The sequence below is a fragment of the Ascaphus truei genome, chromosome 3, assembly GCF_040206685.1.
Source record: "Ascaphus truei isolate aAscTru1 chromosome 3, aAscTru1.hap1, whole genome shotgun sequence".
Lineage (NCBI taxonomy): Eukaryota > Metazoa > Chordata > Amphibia > Anura > Ascaphidae > Ascaphus > Ascaphus truei.
The window spans coordinates 222,903,581-222,922,009 of record NC_134485.1 but is presented as its reverse complement, the minus strand read 5'-3'; the positions used below and the strand labels follow the sequence as shown (position 1 = coordinate 222,922,009).

Here is an 18,429-nt window from a genome sequence, read left to right as displayed (position 1 = left end):
ACATTTCAATGCATAGGAGATACGGGCACCCCATAACGGGGCCTGTATCTCGGGAAACAGAGGGACCTGAAAACAATGCGGTTCTGCTCCAGAGGCCCCCTGCTCATCTACACTAGTAATAAAATGTAAAATAAAAAAATATTTCATCCGAGATTTGCGCAGAGAGATGCGTCTCTCTCTCTCTGCAGCAGAATTAAGTCACCAGGTGAGCCCTTTTCAGAGGGCCGATCATCTCGTCGCCAGATACTCGCCATGTTTGCAAATGTTGCTATCACTGGTATTTGGGGTTTTCTGCATACTGTGATAGCAACGCTGCTAAAAATGGCGAATAAAAACTCTTGCATTTTTTTCTATCGGACTTTACTGCATGAGGCCCTAAATTGGATACAGACTCAAGCATACAGAGTACATAGAGTTCTAAAATCTCTAGATTGTTTCTATTAGATTATTAGTATTGTTAACTTTTTGGCTATATTTTTTATTGAATTAGTACTGTAAGTCCTATGCTCTTCTAGCACTGACGCGGTTAAGAGGTCTTGGACACCTAACATTTTCCTTCTTCAAGTGATAAAAATGACGTCCTATTGTCTTAACACACCAAATGCAATATCAAAACATGCGATAAAGTGCCAGCCCATAAAGTATTATTCTACTTGCTGGATATCTGCGTGTGATTTCTATTTAGCCTTGTTAATAAATGCTTTATTTGAAACAACAATACTACTGGAACTTTGTTTTTCTATAAGGACCTTTGACATCTAAAGGGCTTTACAATTATACTTCAGTAGCAGTTATTCAGCCACCTCTAAAGTGGAATCATGGCAGAATATTCCTGTCCCTCTGGTCTGTATGGCAGAATATTCCTGTCCCTCTGGTCTGCATGGCAGAATATTTCTGTCCCTCTGGTCTGCATGGCAGAATATTCCCGTCCCTCTGGTCTGTATGGCAGAATTTTCCTGTCCCTCTGGTCTGTATGGCAGAATATTTCTGTCCCTCTGGTCTGCATGACAGAATATTTCTGTCCCTCTGGTCTGCATGGCAGAATATTCCTGTCCCTCTGGTCTGCATGGCAGAATATTCCTGTCCCTCTGGTCTGCATGGCAGAATATTTCTGTCCCTCTGGTCTGCATGGCAGAATATTTCGGTCCCTCTGGTCTGCATGGCAGAATATTTCTGTTCCTCTGGTCTGCATGGCAGAATATTTCTGCCCCTCTGGTCTGCATGGCAGAATATTCCTGTCCCTCTGGTCTGCATGGCTGAATATTCCTGTCCCTCTGGTCTGCATGGCAGAATATTCCTGTCCCTCTGGTCTGTATGGCAGAATATTCCTGTACCTCTGGTCTGCATGGCAGCCTCCAGAGACTAGAGAAGAACACACTGATATTACTACCCATTTACAGGTTGGAAAAATGAGGTGAAGGGATTAGCATAAGGACACATAGTGAGTATAAAGTATAAATGTTTTAAGATGGCATCCAACCTTCAGGTTTCTGTACTTTCCACCACTTTCCCCACCACTTTCCCCATCTGTCATCCTTTCAAGGTACAGTGGTCTTATTATTAGTAAATAGTAGTTGGTATGTGTGGGGTTGGGATTTGAACAACGCAATGCATACAGATGGCTGGGACACTGGTTTGGCTCAAACATGCAACAGATTTATGTGTTTTGTAATGTAAAGGAAATTTATAGAAACAACAAAGTGCCCTGAACAGCAGGGGTTAATATGGGCGGGGATTAATATGCTGGCTTCTGAAATGGAACATAGGAAGCACGAATAAACGACGGATTCATTTGTTTCACATATGTTCTTATTATACGCCACATGTAATTTTACGTCTTTTTGTTTCGTTACAATTGCCATGTGCTGTTTCAGATTATTATGGTAGATGTTTTAAATACACAGGGGGTATGTACAGTATCGAGATTCAACGGCTGCATCATATTCAGCAAAGCAAAAAGGTCCCATTGTCTCCTAAGGGACCTTATTGTTTGATACATTTGGTGCAATGACTTTGTAGACGGGAGACTTTGATACCGTAGAATGAAAGAGCAGCTTTAATAAAAGACCCAGCTTTAACCTTACCAGTGACCTTATGATGTTACCTGAACTCACCGATGGGTACAAACACGAGTAGCTGAGATTGCTGCCTTAAAACTTTCACACCAGACTGCTTCACGCGTCCATTCTACAGCCCTTCTAGCACTAATTGTGGTAAACTATTTGGATGCAGAGGCCCACGCATTGTAGAAAATCATTGTAGAAAATTACATTAGAAGGATTATTTCTGCTACACACATCCTCCCAAAATTTGGCACTCACATGATTTCAACTTTCAGTTTACATTCAACTCAATTATCCCATTCAATTTGATCTAATTTAATCTGAAAATCAGATGCATCTCAATGTTGGACAGTATTAAAAATACAAACATGTCTACAATGACTAAAGCAAGCTGTTTTGTATAGTATAGTTTCAATATTAGTTTTTAGTGAAATATTTGTCATACGCCGTTGTGAGAATTACTGTCTTCATGTTAACGACAATTCATTTAATTTTATTCATATGTTGTCTGTTTTTATCATATTCTTGGCCTCAAGTCTGTATTAATGTTACTTTAGGTTTGTATACATTTGTCCTGACTTTGCTTAGTTTCCCTAAACTAAATTGCTGACTTGTCCATGACAAATAAAATTCAGTCTCTACAAAAGCTTTATTGTGGAATGACACATACAGTACTTTCTTTTTAATTCTCCTGAGTTGTCAGAAGTACTAAAAGTAACCCATTGTATAGGCATGTGTGTTAGAACTGAATAGTAGAGGTTACCTACTGAAGTAGAGGTTCACTGCTGAAACACATATAACTGTTTCAATGCATTTGAATGTTATCTCTGTGCCAAGGTTACAGTTGTCCTCTCAGTGTTAAATTACCACCATACAGTATATATTATCTATACTATAATTCCGAAAGTTTATTTGTTTGTTTGTCCGGCTATACAAATCCACACACAATCCTAGAGCCACCAAACTTGTCATGCTATCTAATAGGATCAAAAGGAAGAGAGTAAGTGGGGTTTTGGTATGTTTGGCCCATTCTTTAGCTTCGTATATCATATATATATATATATATATATACAGTGTTCGACAATGCTATACATTTACACGCCCGGGGCGAGTGGATTTAACGTCCGGGCGAGTAAATATTGGCCCAAGCAGCACACGTGTTTGTTTTTTTAAATTTGCCTGCTCGCGCTGAAATTTTCCCTGCTCACGCTGAAAAAACCCCAAAAAAACCTCCCCCTACCTGACAGCTGATTGGCGCGCGCTCCCAAGGCTTTGTGGGCGCGCGGCCAGGCTCTATATGAGCCCATCCCCAACGAGCAGCCATTCTTTCTGCCTGGAGCTCTGTTGGAGGGTAAGTACTCTCCAATCTCTCCATGCTGCGGCCCCTCTGCTCCTTCCTTGCCTCCTGCAAGACAACCTGTGATCCCCCTGGTCGCCACATGGCTCCCTACTCCCCACCGCGGCCCTCTGCTCCTGCCCTCTGCGCCTCCGCCTTTGCGTTAGCTCTCCTGTCCCCTTCCCCTCCTCCTGTCCCCTTCCCCTCCTCCTGTCCCCTTCCCCTCCTCCTTTCCCCTTCCCCTCCTCCTGTCCCCTTCCCCTCCCCTCCTGTCCCCTTCCCCTCCCCTCCTCCTGTCCCTCGATCCACCGATCGCTGTCCGGGGCTGTAGGTCCCCACTGCTGCAGCCCGGTTGGCATAGGCGGGGGGCCCTCGCCACGTGCCTCCCCCCCACCCTGCCTTCTCCCCCCCAAAGCTTAAAATATGCCTGCCAGCTATCTTCATGACGGCGCAGCCGCCGCATGAAGAGGGGGGCTAGGGGGGGATGTCGGCCTGCCCCCTCCCCACGAGCTTCATGCCGCTGAAGAAGAAGAAGCAGCCTGCAAACCTGCTTGGCCACGCACTGCGGGAACATGCCGGCAAGGGGAGCAGGGCAGTGGCGGCCACGGCGGGGCTGACTGTCCCCTGGGGCGCCCGCTGGGGGACACCTTGCCACGTGACTCCCACCTCCCCAAAGCTTCCTCTACGCCTGCGTGAGGTATGGGGGGGAATGTCGGCCTGCCCCCCCCCCGAGCGGGAGATGGGTGCAGGTGGGTGGGGGAGGAGCGTGGTGGTGGTGGTGCTGGTCGCGGCCTTTCCTCCCCCCCGTGTGTGTAGAGAGAGAGAGAGAGAGAGTGTGTGTGTGTGTGTGTGTAGAGAGAGAGTGTGTGTGTGTGGGAGAATGTGTATGTGTGTGACACCAGAGGTACCGGCCCAATCAGTCACCCCCCAATCAGTCACCCCCCACCCCCCAATCAGTCACCCCCACCCCCCAATCAGTCACCCCCCACCCCACAATCAGTCACCCCCCACCCCACAATCAGTCACCCCCCAATCCCCAGTCAGTCACCCCCCCAAGTCAGTCACCCCCCCAGTCAGTCACCCCCCCCAGTCAGTCACCCCCCCAGTCAGTCACCCCCCCCAGTCAGTCACCCCCCCAGTCAGTCACCCCCCCCAAGTCAGTCACCCCCCCAGTCAGTCACCTCCCCCCAGTCAGTCACCCCCCCAGTCAGTCACACACCCCCCAATCAGTCACACACCCCCAGTCAGTCACACCCCCCCTACTCAGTCACACCCCCCGCAGTCAGTCACCCCCCCCCCCAGTCAGTCACCCCTGCCCCAGTCAGTCACCCCCGCCCCAGTCAGTCACCCCGCCCCAGTCAGTCACCCCCGCCCCAGTCAGTCAGTCACCCACCCCCGCCCCAGTCAGTCAGTCACCCACCCCCACCCCAGTCAGTCAGTCACCCACCCCGGCCCCAGTCAGTCAGTCAGTCACCCACCCCGGCCCCAGTCAGTCAGTCAGTCACCCACCCCCGCCCCAGTCAGTCAGTCACCCACCCCCACCCCTACCCCAGCCAGTCACCCACCCCTGCCCCAGTCAGTCATTCACCCACCACTGCCCCAGTCAGTAGGTCAGTCACCCACCCCTGCCCCAGTCAGTAGGTCAGTCACCCACCCCTGCCCCAGTCAGTAGGTCAGTCACCCACCCCTTCCCCAGTCAGTCAGTCAGTCACCCACCCCTGCCCCAGTCAATCAGTCACCCACCCATGCCCCAGTCAGTCAGTCACCCACCCCTGCCCCAGTCAGTCAGTCACCCACCCCTGCCCCAGTCAGTCAGTCACCCTCTCTCCCTCTGTGTCACCCCCTCTGTGTCTCCCCCCTCTGTGTCTCCCCCCTCTGTGTCTTCCCCCCACACTCTCTCTCTCTCTCCCCCCCACACTCTCTCTCTCCCCCCCACATTCTCTCTCTCTCTCCCCCCCACATTCTCTCTCTCTCTCTCTCCCCCACACACTCTCTCTCTCTCTCCCCCACACACTCTCTCTCTCTCTCTCTCCCCCACACACTCCCCCTCTCTCTCCCCCCACACTCCCGCCCCCCATACTCTCTCTCCCCCACACTCTCTCTCCCCCACACTCTCTCTCCCCCACACTCTCCCTCTCTCTCTCCCACACTCTCTCTCTCCCACACTCTCCCTCTCTCTCTCCCACACTCTCTCTCTCCCACACTCTCTCCCACACTCTCCCTCTCTCTCTCCCACACTCTCTCTCTCTCACACCCACACTCTCTCTCTCTCCCCCACACTCTCTCTCTCTCCCCCACACTCACTCTCTCTCTCCCCCACACTCACTCTCTCTCTTCCCCACATTCTCTCTCTCTCTCTCCCCCACACTCTCTCTCTCTCCCCCACACTCTCTCTCTCTCTCCCCCACACTCTCTCTCTCTCCCCCACACTCTCTCTCCCCCACACTCTCTCTCTGTCCCCCACACTCTCTCTCTCCCCCACACTCTCTCCCTCTCCCCCACACTCTCTCTCTCCCCCACACTCTCTCTCTCTCCCCCCCACTCTCTCTCTCTCCCGCACACTCTCTCTCTCTCCCCCCCATCTCTCTCCCCCCCCCCACTCTCTCTCTCCCCCACACACTCTCTCTCTCCCCCACTCTCTCTCTCTCTCTCTGTCACCCACACTCTCTCACACTCTGGATCTGGATCTCTTATTTACCCTATATATCTTAACTGCCCTATACTACACCGAAATAACCTATACTGCTTTCTTCCAGATCTGACTCAAGCTTCACACGGAAGACATCGGAACCCCCTCTAACCCAGAAGACAGGTAGGGAACACATCCCCTCCAATGTATAACATTGCGGGAATGAGGGTACCTGGACATTGAGGGACTGCGGATCAGGTAAGATCCCAGGCGGGATTGCTGCTTTAGATATTGTGAAGCGGGGACGTCCAGACACTGGTTAAAGGGTTCAGGAAACTAGTCATTCCCACCTGGCTTTTATTTCTAGATCCGACATTTACATACACACATACAGTAGAGGCAACTCTTATTCGAACAAAAACCAGTGGCAATTCCCCAAAAAAACCAGGAAACACCCAGGTACATTCTGAATACATGCCTTAAACTTTCGTTAAACTAGCCCCAGCATTTCTGCATTGATTAATGGCCTATCAGATTAACAGCGGGGGTCCCTGGCAGTCCCATTCAAACTGAATTGGACTGCCAGGGATCCCTGCTCTGTTAATCCTATGGGTCGTTAGTCAATGCAGAAATGCCTTAAACGTACCTCAAACTAGCCCAGAACATACCCAGCACATACCCAGCACATACCCAGAATGTAACCCGGCTAGTTTACAGCAAATGTTAGAATAAACGTTGCCTCTACTGTACACACGTAACAAGGACTAATTGTAGTATAATGTAATACAATAAATACATTTATGTAAAAAACGAATGTTCTGACTAGGAATTTATTAAATGTATTTTATTTATATATTTTATTTTAAGGCTGGGTTGGGGGCGGGACTAGGGGCGGGGTTGGGGGCGGGACTTTGTGGGGAGTAGATTTTTTGGTTGGGCGAGTAGATTTTTGGGTGATTTGTCGAACACTATATATATATATATATATGTAATATATATATGTATGTATGTGTGTGTGTGTGTGTAGAGGTATCTGTACTGTGTTCGCAGAGCTTAATAATCAAAAACGAATAGACGATACCGTCCTGTGGCTAACAACAATATATATATATAGCCTACCAGATACAACACCCAGTGGCTGACTTGCTTAGAGAAATTATACATGGTGGATAGAAGGTGGAGGAGGAGATGGGCGTCCCAGGACAGTGAGGGAAAAGGAGAGGGTGGTTGTTAAAGGGAGGGTGGGGTAGAGGGAGGCCAAGAGTAGGGTCTAGATAGGTTTGGGGGGGGAGGTTGGGGGGATATGTAGTAGGTACATAGTTAATGAGGGAGATGTAGGGGTTATACAGGTGATAGGGAGATATAGGGGGCACATGGGTGATGAAGGGATGTAAAGGGGTATGTAGAAGTGTATTGGGCAATAGAGAGGAGTTGTGTAGGGGGTTATGGGGAGGAGAGGTGTAGGGGTAAATGGGTGATGGGGGAGAGGTGTAGGGGGCACACGAGTAGGAGTGGTGTAGAGGTGGATGTTCGATGGGGAGGAGTGGTGTAGGGGGCACATGGATGATGGGGGACAGGTGTTGCGGTGATGAATGTTTAATTTACCATTTAAGATCTGCTATATCAGCATATGGTTCGCTGAGTATAGCTAATACATTCTAACCTTGTAAATTTTTATCATTAAGCATTGGTTGCATTGCCAATGATATATATATATATATATATATATATATATATATATATATATATATATATATATATATATATATATATATATATATATATATATATATATATATATATGTTATAGTAATTATAATCATAGCAATTAGACTCATGCAAGGTAGTACCTGGTATCGTTCCAGTCATCCAGCTGAGGTCACCAGTTGGTTTTGCTCTGATAGATCCTTGAGTTGTCCCATTTTGTGCTGCGGAGTGAAGTGTTGAAGAAGAGACAAGGTTAGGTTAAAAATCTCTGTATATTAGAATTTCATATATGAAGATGGCCCATGAAACAGTGTCACAGACTGTATTTCTCCAGGACCAACACAGCTACTTGAACGTTGAACTACAATAATGTATTCAGAACTTTCCATGACAAATCACCAATGTGATACTAGCTACAGTAAATTGAACAAGGTCTATGTATTAAAGCAAAACTGAGGCAATTAAAAAAATAAACTACACCAGATGTATAAAAAGAGAAACATCTTGATTGGACAAGGACTAATAAATGAAGTCTGCAACCTCTGCTTGGCTAGGAGTCACTGCCAAATGAAAGATGTACTGTACAACCATAATTCATAGCAGCAGTGGTGATTGCAATGTCCTTCCAGTCTGGTAAATTAAGTAGGTGTCTAACCTCTGGGCAAGTCTTGGCAGTGGCCCTTGGTAAACCTGGTGCAATTTTAACCACAGACTTTTAGCAGTTTTGCCATGAGACATTGACCCCTAAATCTGCGTTGATATAATTGGGTGGGGAAATAGGGTTTCTGCAGCAGTAAGAACCTGATTCTAATTATTAGCCCTATAAATGTAATCGTATCTTTGCTTATGGATAATGTTGTTGTACCAGGAATGAAACGGAACTAAAAAAAAAAGAATGAGTTTGAGGTTTGAAAATGAAATATTCACTTTAATGAATACATACATAAGTCATGTTCCTGAAGGAGAATGAGGGATAAAAAAGAAGCATAAAAAGTTGTGGCACTCCTAAATTCTATGTAAAAATAAATTAAATGTATTCCCAACATAGATCTGACATTGGGACCATCTTTAGTATGTGGGATGCGTTTCTTTGCTTTATTATTGGTTTAAAAATAATTTTATGCAATTCACCCACTGGAGAAAATATAGCCTACAAAGGAAATATTCATTTGAATGGAACCGGGGAATAAACGTTACTACACATTGACTAGGAGCCCGAGAGTAAAAGTGTTACATCGGCCTCCCTAGGAGCACTGCCACTGATAGTAATACGTAGGAATATCGTTTGTATTCAGTTAGTTAAAAAATACTGCTATAAAACTTGTAGTTGAAAACATTCATTTGCCTAGACAAACTCTTTGATGGTCTGGTGGGGTTTCTTACAAAAGCAATACGATTTGACTTAGTGGTTTATAAAGGCCAATAAAACGGCGAAAGCATCCCAAAGCAACCATTGAGCAATAAAGTAATGCAAGAAAGACAGTAGAAACCATGTACTGTGTTCCAACATCTACAGACAAACAGTAATACAATTAAAGGAAATAAATTACCAGGTCTGCTCCTTGGCCTGCCTGATGTTCTCGGTCTGGAAGAACTAAGCTGCAGTTTATAGGGAGCTGAAATGAAAAAACATAATAGCCAATTATAACAAGTGCAGATTCGGGTCAGTAGTTACTCGGATGACCAGCCCTTTAGATCAGCCATGCAATTCATTGCAGCAAGAATGCGAAATAAATGTTGCTTCTGAAATATAAATGGCAATGTTAATACTAGAAGAGAGATATGATGCTGCTTTCCAGAATGGCTCAAGATGATGGCGGCATGCTTTGCTCTCAGCAGTTTACATTCACCAAGCAAGAAGATGATTGAATCCGAGAGACATTGTTGAAAATAGCAATACATTTCCAATAGAAGAGAAGGCATGTGAGAGCTTGCGGGGTTCCAGCATGACTGAACAGCGCTATCCAAAGGCAAGTATGAAGAAGTTTAACTCTGCAGTAGAGAATAGAAATAAGCCATTCTTCCAACTAAGAAATGAGAACAAAATGCAATATCAGCTGTTACCCAATGTTGCCTCAAGACTCGGATGTGGGATTTTAGGGTTAATAGATTCTTTTGGTGCTCCAGTGGAAGCTGTTAAAAAAACAATTGCAAGTTCTGAAGACATAAACGACATACACAGGGGAACATTTCTTAGCTCTGTAAAAATACAATGTAGATTTTATTTACAATGACACAGAATTATTTCTGTTATTGTGTCTTGGTCACATAATAATTAAAACCTGATTTGCAGTTTTGTTTATGCCGTGCCCTGTGAAACGGAGGATAAAAGAAGACATGAAACAAACATACAGTGTCAGTAAGGCAAAAGTGTTGGCACAGTAGCTCAATACAACTCTCTCTCTGTGTGTGCACAAACAAGCCATGGGAGATTTCCATATTAATGCTTCAGAAATGCTGACTGCAATGAATTGAAGACAGATCATATTTTGCAGCTAAACAAAATGATTGGTCTTATGAGAATCCAGTAATGTTCGCATTGTACATACAGTTAGGATTGCCAGGTGGCTTCTCCAAAAATACTGGACTCAATGGTGAAAGGTGCGTCAGGTCACTATGTCCAGGGAGGTAATACCGGACACATACATGTCCAGTATTACAGTACCTCTCATTTTTTACTGGACAGAGTATCCAAATACAGGACAGTCCAGTTCAGTACCGGACTCCTCGCAACCCTACATACAGTATTGTACGGTATTACTGCTGTAGGATATTAAGTCAATCAGCAGCACCACAGTAAGTCAGATTGCAATGCAGCGAGGCAAATGACTCCAGCACCTGTCACGTAATGTAGCACTGGGGTTTTACATTTTTTAGGGCATACGCTCACAGATGAAATATGTTGTAGTTAATATTTTCTTAAGTAAATGTATCAACCAGTTTTAAATGTCAAGATTATGCAAAATAAGCGTATACCAGAACAGGGGTAGCCATCTCCAGTCCTCAAGGGCCACCAAGAGGACAGGTATTAGGGATATCACTGCTTCAGCACAGGTGGCTCAGTCATTTTGACTCAGCCACTGATTGAGCCACCTGTGCTGTAGCAGGGATATCCTGAAAATGTGACCTGTTGGTGGGTGGCCCTTGAGGATTGGAGTTGGTCACCCCTATTCTATACCTATATCCAGTCAAGTATTAAAGATTTTGCAAGAATTTGATATTTATTGCTGTAAAGCCCTGATTAACGTGAATGATTTTCTTAATAGCTGCCCACTATTTAAACTAGTTTACATGTCCTTTACCTCCCCCGTGTAATTATACCAGTACATTTCAGAATATCCTTAAATCCAGCAGTTTTTGAATAAGACCCTTTTATAGGGAGAATGAACAAATTCAGTAAAATTGACCAAAATATTTTCGCTTCTGGCCCTGAAATCTACTTTCCGAAGCAGAACGTTGGTTTGAGAACATGGCGCCAATATTTTCACATAGCACTTGAATACGTTTGGCAATTCTTCTCCTCCGACCTACAACAGCAGTACTTCTTTAAAATGTTGTAATAAAAAAAACAAATATATATGTGTCCATTACCGGGTTTTGCACGTGGGCGAGCAGTCGGTTGGGGTTTTTTTGTTTTGTGGGGTGAAACCTTTTGCGTCACATTAGGAACTAAAAAAAAATAAAATACGATTTTTAGCGAAAACTGGCTTTTTTAAATTGAAAGCGAGGTATGAATGTAAAGATGAAATCAACACGAGTTCTCTTTCAAAGGTTTTTTTAGGGGTTCAAGTTGAGACATATGCAGAGAAAAAAAAGGGATACCTTACAACAGAGAAGACAAAGTCACAGTATTATTGCACTGTGTAAAATAACAGGCTGGCTGTATTTTACTTGTCAGTATAAACGGAAGGATGAAGATTGTTAGTAATGCTGTCTTGATAATGGGATTCATTGCAGTGAATAGTATTGCTATGCTGAAAATATATATTTAAAGGCTATAAAATAGCAAGAATTGTATGTGAATAACTTATCTTTGTAGATCTCCACTTATCTTGAGTGGTACAGCACAGCAAGAGGAAAATCTTGCAAGAAAAGTACAATCATGGAACAGAAATGATACAAAGTTGAAGAGAGAGTAGAAAAGGTTAGAAGAGGTCAGTGGTAGAGGAGAGCTGAGGTGAAAAGAGGGGCAGAAAAGTGTACAGCGTAACACAGGGATGGGCAACTCCAGCCCTTAAGGGCCATTAACCGGATTGGTTTTCATGATATCCCTGCATCAGCAAAGATGGCTTAATCAGTCCCTGTTTCGACTGAGCCACTGATTGAACCATCTGTGCTGAAGCAGGAACATTATGAAAGACTGAAGTGTTGCTGGCCCTTGGGGACTGGAGTTGCCCACCTCTTGCCTAATACATGAGGAGAAGAATACTGTAATTAACCCAGAATGTATTGGGAAGATATTTAAGGGAGCATCAGAGACGGATACGAGAAATCGGGAAGGGATTCTAGCAGCAATATTTTGGAGTCTATTGTCAAAATCTTCCGCCTGTAAAACTAGAGCACAATTGGGGCAGAAACAGCAGCAGCTTTATAAAAACTGTGAACCATTGAATAGACTGAAGAAAAGAAACTTGGGAGGCTAGGTGACCAATTCTTAGACAGGTACTGGATAGGAGTAGCGAGAACATTAGAGTAACATACAGTATACTGGCTGTATATATACAAACATGTAGAAATTGGTTCATATATATATACACACACACACATACACACACACATAGAAATAGTTTATATATATATATATATATATATATATATATATATATATATATGTATATATATTATATATATATAGTATATATGTATGTATATATACACCCACACACATTTATATTGTATACTACCAATCATAAATTACATTCAAGCAACTCATATGACAACAATTGCTCCTGACCCACTAAAATCAACTTAATTACCAGGTTTAGAAGGTGGACTTTCAGTTCTTTGGGTTGTTTTGGGCAGAGAAGGAGCTTGTGTTGTGTTTGGAACTGAAAAAAATAACAACTTTAACAACCCTCACTATTCAAAGCTGTGAAAAAGTTAAACAAAACGTATTTATCAGCATTCTTAGATTGACATGTGCTGTATTTCCATGATATGCTTTTGCAGAATGCAGAAAGGCAGGTGGGGTGCTGATTTACGTCAGCACAGTACATACTGTAAAGGAGATGTATATGTTTCTGTAAATTCATGTCTAGGAGTCTGATGCAAGAAGAGAAAAATGCAAATCAGCAGAAAGCTCTAGGGTTTTAAATAGCATCTGGATTAAAACAAAATGCCATAAAAAGTGTAAAAACAAACATGCTTTCCTATATCCCATATTTACTAAGCTGTGCTTTGCCAAAAAGACAGCTTCTGGTGCTAGAATATGTTTTATGGCATAACCCAAGTCAATATGGCAAATGATTTGTCACTTGGAAACATCGTATACCGGGCATAATTTCAGCGGAGATATCTCTGCAGAAGCCGAGGGGCATTCTTGTGATAGCAGGGACTTGTGTGAGTATCTATATGTCTAGCACGGGAGTCTTCAAGAGCCACAATAGAAAGGAAATAAGCAGATTTGCCAGAAAGAATATATGTTACCCAAAGCCACTTCCGGTTCTCCAAAGATTTGAAGACTAATGACATTAATAGGTACCCTCTGTGTTGGTTTTGGAGCTGTGATGGAGAACAAAACAAATGTTCAGCATAGTAAAACTGGATTATATATGATCTGTTTGCTGCTGTCAAACTATTGACCACAGGCTTGTGTTTGTCCTCCGCGATGAAGAAGGAACGGCACATCATCTTGGAGGACGCACAAGCCAGACATCTCACCCTGCAGTGGGTGATTTGTATTTCCGTGCACTCGAGGCAGCTGATCGCAGTCGAGTGAGTTCACCTATACCTTACTACAAACTATTCACTATATACATTATCCAAAATACAGAAAAGCACACACACTGTTGAAGGTATCCGTCTGGGGCCTGGAAAAGTGGCACTGATATACAGTATAAAGACTTAAGACATTTTACAATTTGCCAGTTCTGAAAAATACCACCTTACCCTCATTATGGCTTCAGAACTGTTAAAGTGTCAGGAATCTTTAACAACGCTGCTCTTAAAAGAAAGCAATACATGGAATAAGTAGGTGGCTTAAGTGCTGGTGTTATTTGGATCATTTTCGGAAAAATACCATACAACATTCCGAAGAAGTTGTAAATCTTTTTTGCTGTATTTTTCAAGAAGTATCTTAAAAGCTACTTGTGAAGTCCTGTTATTACTAGAGATTCACTTACAGTATGACCCTTTTAGGACAGATAGAGACCAAATACCACAAACAAATACAGAATCAAATCTATTCCATCACTAAATAATAACTAAGCAGAACACTAACTTAAAAAAGTGGGAGCGCCATGATAACATTAAATTAAATTAAATGGATTTCTCTTCATTATTTTCTCCTTTCACATGAACAATGCAATACATTTTTTTTTTTTAAAGAAACACATTCATACATAACAACTCAATTACCAGGTTTTGAGCGTGACATTTTATTTGATTGAGTTGGTTTAGGGGTTGGAGGCGTCTCACGCGGAGCTGGAAAATAAGTAGAAGAACAGATGTTACAATCCTTGTGCTGCAAGAGAATAGTAAGAAGAAAAAAAAAAGGGTCTTTTATGCGCCGATCCAAAAATAAATAGAAAAATGTAGATTGGAAAGAAGGCTGGTATAAACATCATGCTTTTTTAACACATGCTCTCTGGAAGAGGTTATAAAGAAGAACAGAGATATGCATCAGGGCAAAAACTTGAAGCATAGGTGCCAGCTTCTTGATATCATTGCAGGGCATTTAATGACACAGATTGAAAGAAGGAACTTGCAGGAGGTAAAGGTAAAATCACAGAAGAAGAAGAAGAAGAAATGTAAAGCTTGCAGCCAATTTATCTTCAGCGCTGATGGGATATAAGAATGTTATTGATCAGCTTATACTAGCAGCAACAAAAAAGGAAGCAATTAGTGACCATTAAAAGCAGTTCAGTTTACCACTTGTAACTGTTGGATCCTCAATTATATGAAGTCTAATAAGGTTTATAGGCATTCGTTTTGTTGTCATTGGAACTGTACGGAATAAATGAATAGTGAAGAATAGGTGGAAGCAGTGAAGAGGAATTAAAATGAAACAGTTTTGTGTAAAATATTTTTACAATGAATAAAAGAATCACGTATGTAATTTACCAGCAGTTGAAGGTAGACTTTCAGTTGTTTTTCTGTGCTTAGGAGAAATAACTTTTTCTGTTCTATCTGGCACTGAAAGATAAACATAGCTTTCTTCAATATTTGTTTTCCCCGGTTGCAACTCTGAGATCAGAATTCATCAGGATTAGTGTTTTGATGCCAGGCTGTTGCTAGCAGTGTCTATAGACTTTATACTATTGAAACAGATTATGGATGCAGTAGCAAATAATTCCTGCTAATATTGCAACTCAAACTTACATCAAGTAAATGGGCAGTAAGAGAGCTTCCGGTCCCAGAAGGTGTCTGTATAGCACTGCTTAGTAAATATGTGCCGTAATAACAGCCATGCACAATCTGTTACTATAGGCAAAGACTTACAGCTAACCAAAAGGAAATGGCTCAATAGTTCTGTTCTGCTGTGTGACACCTTTGCACTAGACTAACTACGTTATTTTAATGGCAAGCTTTTGGGCATTTCCTACATTAGTTCAGTAGATATGAAACATCTTAAACATTTTTTTTAAACTTCTTAAAAACCAACTTCTATACTGCTTTGGAGAGTATCTGCTAAAAGCTGCCATCAGGTTTTAATGGTCTTCAAATATTCTAATAGTTACCTGAAGTCAACCATTTTTATTTTAGTCCAAACTATTATCTACAGTCTCTGATATGATGTACTGTAGGCCTCTTCTTTACTGGCTGAGAAAAGTGTGCATGATCTCTTGGATCAGGCTTTACATCCAATCAACAAATGCATGTACTCTTACACACATTTCTATTTGCAGGAATTGGTATTTACAATGGTAGGAAATAGCTCAATTCCAATTCTTACTATGTAAAATCAGTGTTTAGTAGGTTTTTGGAATTCAGTCTGAAAAATAAGTGTCACGTGCTTTATGACCATTTTTATGGCAGTCTGGTTAGCATTACAACTACTGACTAAAATGTATGTTTTGTTATTAAATTCAACAATAGTGTTTTCAAGAGTACTGTACCAACAAACGCTTTCTGGCATGAACAGTCTAGTAATAAAAGATCACTGACTAAGAATCATAACTTCTTATTGTGGCTTTAAGGAGAGCAACGGTGAAAAACAAAACAGCGGAGCAACCTTGATGTAAAATCTATCTCGAAGCTATGCATGAAATTGGCAGAGATAATAACAAATATAGTCCAGGGGCTGATAGTCTCTAGTGATTAGTTGTACTGAAGGGGAACAGATAATATTGATATACTTGTAACAGCAAGAAAAGGAAAAAATGAATTAAAAAAAAAACAAGCTTCAGCGTCAAGTTAAGAAATGATAGTGTTACTTTATGAGCAAATACTCAGATACATCCAGAAAACAAATGGTCATGTTTACCCAAAGTGACTTTGGGATCCTCAAAAATATGAAGTCTTATAAGGTTAATGGGCACTCGATGGGTTGTTTTAGGATCTGCATGAAAAAGAACAATAGCATTAGCAATGCTATTAGTCATCTGTGGACTTGACACTTTCTAATGAATGAAAAAGGTTTAGTTGGTGTGACAAATACTTCTTCCATAAAAGCTCTTTGATCAAAATAAATAAATAAATATATATAAATATATTAAAAAAAGAAACAACGAATTACCTAGTTTTGGGAAAGGACTTTCTGTTGTGAGACCTGGATATACTTTTTGTGTTTCATTTGGAACTGAAAGAAAAATGTGAGAGCTGAATGGTAAATTAAAACTAAACCCTGTTGAAATACTTGAAAGATTAAGTCACTTTTCAAATTGAGAAATGAAATAATTGAGCCATGCAAAACTGATTCAAAATCATCCCCCGTGACATTACGATCTGGCAAAGAAATAACACGAGACAAGATAACATTCTGCAAAACAAAGAGGAAGCCAAGGAAAGTCATTATATATAGTGCATACTTCTCTGGAGCGAACAAGTCAGTACGTTTGCATTAAGGAATAAAACAATCTACAGGGGGAAATAAAATGGTTTAGTTCTCTTCCCAAAGTATACAAAAGTTAAGAGAGAAGATTATTTACCCAAGGTCGCTGGTGTTTCTTCTAATAAATGAATAGGTGCTTGTGGGGTCTCGTTTAAAACTGAATGGAATAAAATGATTCGTTAGTTGTAACGGTGAAAGCAACTATGAGTGAAATGTAGCTCTTTAGATAACTAGAATAGAAAGCAGATAAAGGAAGTGGAGCAGAAGGAAAAGGTGTACACATGAGAAGCAAACACACCAATGCAGTGGCCACAAAACATGGTCCGAAGGGACAAATGTCTCACAGTTGTCTAAATAAAATACAAGCTGACGTGATTTTTGCTGTCAAAATATGAACTAATTATACAGTCACTTCACATCAGTGTGCTTCCTTTTGTTATCTAAACTGTCCTATAATGTTGAGGAAAACAATGCCCTTTATTATGAAGTAGTAGTGAAGTACACTTCATTTTCTTTCACTGTCTTATTGTTGAAACAACTTTGACTTTTTTCTACCTTAGTGTCCCTTCTGTTAGGCTACAATAATACATGCATTCTTTATGTAGGCCACGAGTGTCTATTTGCCATCGTACTAAAGATCTTAGGAATGTGCTTTGAGACCTGTATCTGAATGAATAATGATAATTACTATACCAGGTGTAGGTTGTGTTGCTTCTGGCATGGGTGAGGTTTTAGATTGGGTAGGAAATAGTCTTGATTCCTTTGAAGCTGTAAAATAACAGGGGTATTATTAAATAACATGCGTGTGCTTGGTTCTGCATCCACATTGAACATAGGCGATGCCTGCCAGTGAATTCTGTGCAGCACACAGACACTAATGGAGATTGTTCTGTTAGTTGACGTGCAGTGAAATATTAACATGCACATTATATTAATTTGCTACAGTAAGTATGAGATTGTATAGCAGCTACGTCAGTAAACCTCATTATTTGGAAATGAGAAACCTTTTACTAGATATTAAACTGCATTCAATTTTCAAACAATTTAGCTTCTCTAAAGCATTTTACGTGAATCCAGGAAAGATGTTGTAAAGCACGTTAAAGTGACGTAGAAAACGTTCGTATTATACTATCTTTCAGGATTGAAAATGTACTGAAACGGTCACCATTTCTCTATAACCTCATGAAAAGGAGTCCATTTCTTTTGCCTTTGCAGAAATGGGAATATTAACAATTGTTGTCAAACAACAAAGAGTATTAGGATACACCGAGAAGGAAAATGGTCCTAGTGGGAAGCAGCTTAATCCTCCAAAAAGTAACAAGATAACTCCACAAAATATAACGTGCTCTATGTGGCTTTCCATGAACAAAAGAAATCAAAATAATTATTCTATGTATCTGTCCTTTTCTCCATTAAACTTTCTCCATTATATGGTATCCTTACGTATCTCCTGCTTCATTCATTCTCTCGCCCGCTCTCACCC

The 18,429-nt window shown here is 41.9% G+C and overlaps 1 protein-coding gene across 45 annotated transcripts in view; it reads right to left on the bottom strand.

Moving 5' to 3' along the window:
- Positions 1-18,429, bottom strand: part of ABI3BP (ABI family member 3 binding protein) — a 425,352-nt gene that overhangs the window by 83,117 nt on the left and 323,806 nt on the right. For 35 of the 45 annotated variants that reach the window (XM_075590134.1, XM_075590144.1, XM_075590142.1 and 32 more), the window contains 13 exons: positions 17,640-17,714; positions 17,044-17,103; positions 16,632-16,694; positions 16,380-16,454; positions 15,017-15,088; positions 14,825-14,899; positions 14,312-14,377; positions 13,382-13,456; positions 12,712-12,783; positions 11,327-11,404; positions 9,800-9,868; positions 9,286-9,351; positions 7,879-7,956 (listed from right to left, as the gene is read on the bottom strand). In XM_075590134.1, the coding sequence (XP_075446249.1) occupies positions 7,879-7,956; positions 9,286-9,351; positions 9,800-9,868; positions 11,327-11,404; positions 12,712-12,783; positions 13,382-13,456; positions 14,312-14,377; positions 14,825-14,899; positions 15,017-15,088; positions 16,380-16,454; positions 16,632-16,694; positions 17,044-17,103; positions 17,640-17,714 (924 nt within the window). The remainder of the gene's footprint in view (positions 1-7,878; positions 7,957-9,285; positions 9,352-9,799; positions 9,869-11,326; positions 11,405-12,711; positions 12,784-13,381; positions 13,457-14,311; positions 14,378-14,824; positions 14,900-15,016; positions 15,089-16,379; positions 16,455-16,631; positions 16,695-17,043; positions 17,104-17,639; positions 17,715-18,429) is intronic. The other 10 variants (XM_075590181.1, XM_075590182.1, XM_075590143.1 and 7 more) reach the window with 9 other exon arrangements.